This window comes from Galeopterus variegatus, unplaced genomic scaffold, assembly GCF_000696425.1.
Source record: "Galeopterus variegatus unplaced genomic scaffold, G_variegatus-3.0.2 Scaffold152, whole genome shotgun sequence".
NCBI classification, from domain to species: Eukaryota; Metazoa; Chordata; class Mammalia; order Dermoptera; family Cynocephalidae; genus Galeopterus; species Galeopterus variegatus.
Window position 1 is genome coordinate 93691 of NW_007726263.1, and position 4891 is coordinate 98581.

Consider the following 4891-nt stretch of genomic DNA (forward strand, 5'->3'; position numbering starts at 1 on the left):
GAAGCCTTGTCAAGCAACCAAAGGTGAACAAACAAGAAATTCCATGGAGCTGTGCCACACATACGGACCCCCTTGTAGCCTGCAGGATGGCTCTCAATGATGGACGAATATTAAACATTGTTCTCATAGACACCCCTAAAATCTAGTTTATAAAAACAATATAAAAGATAAGAAATATTACTGCTTACCTTAAGTATATAAAATATTGTCTGGAAGTAAATTTCTCTCTTCATCATATATAGGCATAATTAGTACCTGCCATCTGTTTCAGTATATCTTTTCTGTGTTTTAGTGTTTGTTTCTAGAATATCAAGTAAATGTGTAAAATGTCAACACAAACCTGCAAAATCAGGGATAATTCAGTAATTTGAATCAATCTATTCCAATTGATTACAACATTAGTTCACAGGTAATTTATTTATCATCTAAGGCCTAAGAACAGAGCAGTTTTGTTTGTATTTTCCCTCCTATCAAGTATTTTAAATGTACATTTAAAAAGCAATCAAAGGCCACAAAGCAAAGTTCCAATTCAAGTTTAATTTGAACAAAAAGAAAGTCAAGAAGAAAGAATGTCCAGCTTCCCCAATTTCAAGATTAAAACACTGAAAATACAAGAAATAATTTTAAAATGGATTTTGAATCCATATTTTAACCACTGAAAGGAGAAAAAATAAGAGAATGAAATGAAAGTAAAATGGAAAAAGAAAAAAGATAAGATCTAATGGGAAGGCGATATAACAAGAGCCAGCTAGAATGTTCAACGGGGGAGAAGAAATGAGAAAGAGTAAGAAGGGGAGAAGGGAGGGTAGGGAAGACCAAAGGTAAATACAATGAAGAGAAATAAAACTTTACGTAAATGAGATGTAATATAAAGACATATACCCATACATCTGTGTGTGTATATATATATGCACCATTGACAATTATAATACCAACACCTAATATTGTATGGCATTTTTTTTTCAAAGTTTACCAAGCACTCTTGCATATATTGCTCTTTTATTCTTTTATAATCTTCATCACAATTCTGTGAGTTAGATCATTGCTTCCACTTAACAATGAAGAGAAAAGTTCAAAGAGGTAATATGAATTGTCCTACATTATTTAACAATAACAACAGCCATATTAGTAGTAGTAATAACAGCAGCAGCAATAACAGAAGTGCAGCAATTCATAATTATTGAGCACATACTATGTGCCAGTCCCTGTGTCACGAGCACAAACGAATTTTCTCGTTTAATCCTTACAACAGCACTTTGAGGTAATGATTATCCCTACTTTACATGAGGCTGAGGCTTGGAAGGTTTAATAACATGCCCAAAGCTGGACAGGGGCAAATCTAGAATTCCAGTTGAGACCATGTGACTCCCAAGACTGTCCTCTCTGTGACTGCTCTGTAAGTTCAGACCTGGAATTTGAACCCATACCTTCAGATGCCCTACCTGATGCTCCCTCCATAAATACAAAAGGAGAAAGACTCATGCCTTACACTCAGCACTCCTCCCCACACCGGGGTCCAGCACACCACCTAGAAGCCCCATTCCTCACATCATCATGCTCAACTGGCCAAATTCTCCTTCCCTTACCCAACTCATGCCCCACCCTTGTAAGGACAGCGTCTAACCTGTCCCCAATGACTTGCCATCAGTTAACACTTTTTCTCCTATGGTTACGTGTAGAGATCCACCAACGGGCCTGTCTACAATTTTTACGTGCTATCAGGACTCACATATTACATGGTTCAGTTGTGCACATCAAGGAGTTTGCTCATGGAAACAGAGTAATGATAGAAAAAGGATTGGAGATCGAATTTCAAATATTTACCATTGGTCAGATGTGTTTAAATTTGAGATCCAGAAGTTCTCTTCTCAGAAGGGATCTCAGAAGGGATATATTTTACGTACTAGATACTAGTTCCTTTGATACATGCAGAATAAACTCTTTTTTTCATTTAACTTCCTTTTTCCAGCTGACACATTATGCTAATTTATTGCAAGCTAAAGGATAGTCATATACATATGTGTTTTATGCAATCTCAGAAGTATCTCCCTAGTTTGAAAGTGGTAAAGAAACTTATTTCCATTATTTAATTCTGTCATGTATAGAGGTGTGGTTTTATCCTCTGAATGCAAAAGGAAAATATCTTTTAAAAATTTCTCAATGCTATTCTTTATCTGATATATATTTTTTTAATTATATTTTTCAGGCCCTGCTCGATACTCAGAATCTTTTGCGTGCACAAATCAGAAATTTTACATTCAACTTGGGATTTTCAGGGAAATTTTACCATACAGGTAAGAAAAAAGGATTAACTGGGGCCGAGCCTGTGGCGCACTCGGGAGAGTGCGGCACTGGGAGCACAGCAGCGCTCCCGCCCGGGTTCGGATCCTATATAGTGATGACCAGTGCGCTCACAGCGCTCACTGGCTGAGTGCGGTGCGGCCGGTCTCAAAAAGGACAAAAAAAAAAAAAAAAAAAAGATTAACTGTTTTCTCATTAAGGCCTCTTCGACCACTCTATTTAAAATTGCACACCCCTCCTGCTCCTACCCTCTTCATTCCCTATGTTCCTCCCCTACTTTTCTTCATAACTTAAGATACTATTTTTTAACCTTTAGAAAATGTTAATGGTTTGAAATTTTATGGTATTACCTAATGGCCTTCCTTTTTTATTGAATTATAATTTACATATATAAAAGTGCATAAATAATAAGTGCAGTGTTCAGTGAATTTCACAAAGTGTGCACAGGTGTGCAACCAGCAGGCAGATCTAGAAAGAGAACACTACCAGAATCCTCCTGTGCCCCATTACAGTCACTTGCTTTCCTCAAAGAAAACCATTATTCTGATTTCCAATATAAATTGGTTTTGCCTGGCTTTGAGATATGAGTAAAAGAATTCATATGGTATGGACTCATCTGAATCCAGCTTGTTTTGTTTAACATTATTTTGGTTTCATAGGTATTATTATGTATTGGTTGTAATTTTTTCATTTTAATTGCTATGCAGTATTCCATTTCTTGAACATACCAAAATTTCTTTATCCATCTCATTCCAGTGTAGATTGATTGGTTGTTCTCAGTCTTATACTTTTTTGAGTACTCCTGTTATGAACATTTTATACCTGTCCCTCAAAGGATTTATGTATTCTTTTCTGTTGGTTATCAACCAGGAGTGGAATTGCTAGTTATGTGGCACACTTATTATCAGCTTCAGTAGAAAAAGCGTAAAAGTTTTCCACAGTGGTTTCACCAATTTAAGTTCCCAACAGTATGAGTGTTCCCATTGCTCTACATCCCTGCCAAAGTTTTATATTTTTTGTCATTTTAATTTTAGCCTTTCTCGTAGGCGTGGAAAGATATTATAGTTTTAATGAACATTTCTCTGATGAGTAGTAAATGAGATTCTTTCATATATTTATTGGCCATTCTGGTATCTGCTTTTGATAAGTACCTGATTTGTGGGGCAGGGCAGGGGGTTGTATTAGATCGTCTGCTTTATTGATTGATTTGTAGAAATTTTTATGGATTTTTAATGAGTATTTTGTCGGTTATATGTGTTGCAAATACTTTCTCCCACTCTTTCCTAATAGTATTTTTCATGGGCAAAAATACTTAATTTTAATCTTATCCAATTTATTATTTTTTCCTTATGGTCAGTTTTTTGTGTCTTGTTTAAGAAATCTTTGCATACCACAAGATCAGGAAAACATTTTTCTACATATTTAAAATTTATAAATTTGTTATCAATCTAGAATTGATTTGGGCTATGTATCAGATAGGGGTCAAGGTACCTTCTTTTTTTCACAAAGTTACCTAATTTGCTTCAAGTATTGAAAAGACCGTCCTTTCTCACTTTACCATAGTATCATTGTCATAAATTAGATGCCCACATATATGTGGGCCATGTTTCTAGACTTTCTTTCCTCTTCTCTGGATCTATTTGTCTCCATCATATTGTCTTATTTACTGTAACTTTATAATTGATATTAACATCTGCTAGTGTAAATTCTCCAGGTTTGTTCATCTTCTTCAGGATTGCCTTGGCTATTCTTGGCCATTAGAATTTTCATATAAATTTTAGGATCAGCTTACCAATATCGACAAAGAAACTTGCTAGAATTTTTATTGAGATTACATTAAACCTATAAACTAATTTGGGGAGAGTTGACATTAAATATTGAGTCTTCCAATCGTTGAAAATATTTTGATCTTCTTTAATTACACTGAATAAAACTTAATAGCTTTTAGAATTATTCCTTAGGATTTCTTTTAATGCAATAGCAAATGGTGTCTTGTTTATTTCATTTTCCATTCCTTTGTTGATGGTATGTAAAAATACAATTGATTTGTATATTGATCTTGAATCTAGCAATCTTGCTACATTCAGTTATTAATTCTATAGTTTGTTGGTTCTTTTGGATTGTCTACCTATGCAATCATGTGATTTTTGAATAGTGGAAATTTTACTTATTCCTTTCCAAACCTTATGAATTTTGTTTCTTTTTGTTGCCAATTGCACTGGCTTGGATCTCCAAGACAATGTTAAATAAAAATGGTGATAGCAGAATTCCTGTCTTATTCCTGACCCCAGGGGGAAATCTTTTAATAGATTTGTACCTGTTCTCAAGGGGAATTCTTTCAGTAGACAATTTTGTAGCTGCTCTTTTATTAGCCTAAAGAAGCTTGCTCCTATTCCTAGAATGCTGAGAGTTTCCGCATGAATGGATGTTGAAGGCACTTTGTTTTTAAATTATTTATCTATTGCCTCTCTTTTCTCTCTAAAATGAACACTCCATGAGGGCTTTACTACTGTAACACCAGCAGCTAGAACAATCCCCCAGTGGCGCACTGCTACAGTGCGCCGCTTGGGAGCGCGGCGGCGCTCCCACG

General features: G+C 35.3%; 1 protein-coding gene across 1 annotated transcript in view; it reads left to right on the forward strand.

Moving 5' to 3' along the window:
- The window catches only part of NDST3 (N-deacetylase/N-sulfotransferase (heparan glucosaminyl) 3), a 164098-nt gene that overhangs the window by 55118 nt on the left and 104089 nt on the right, over positions 1-4891 (forward strand). Inside the window, exon 2 of the mRNA XM_008592183.1 lies at positions 2207-2294. Within this exon, the coding sequence (XP_008590405.1) occupies positions 2207-2294 (88 nt within the window). The remainder of the gene's footprint in view (positions 1-2206; positions 2295-4891) is intronic.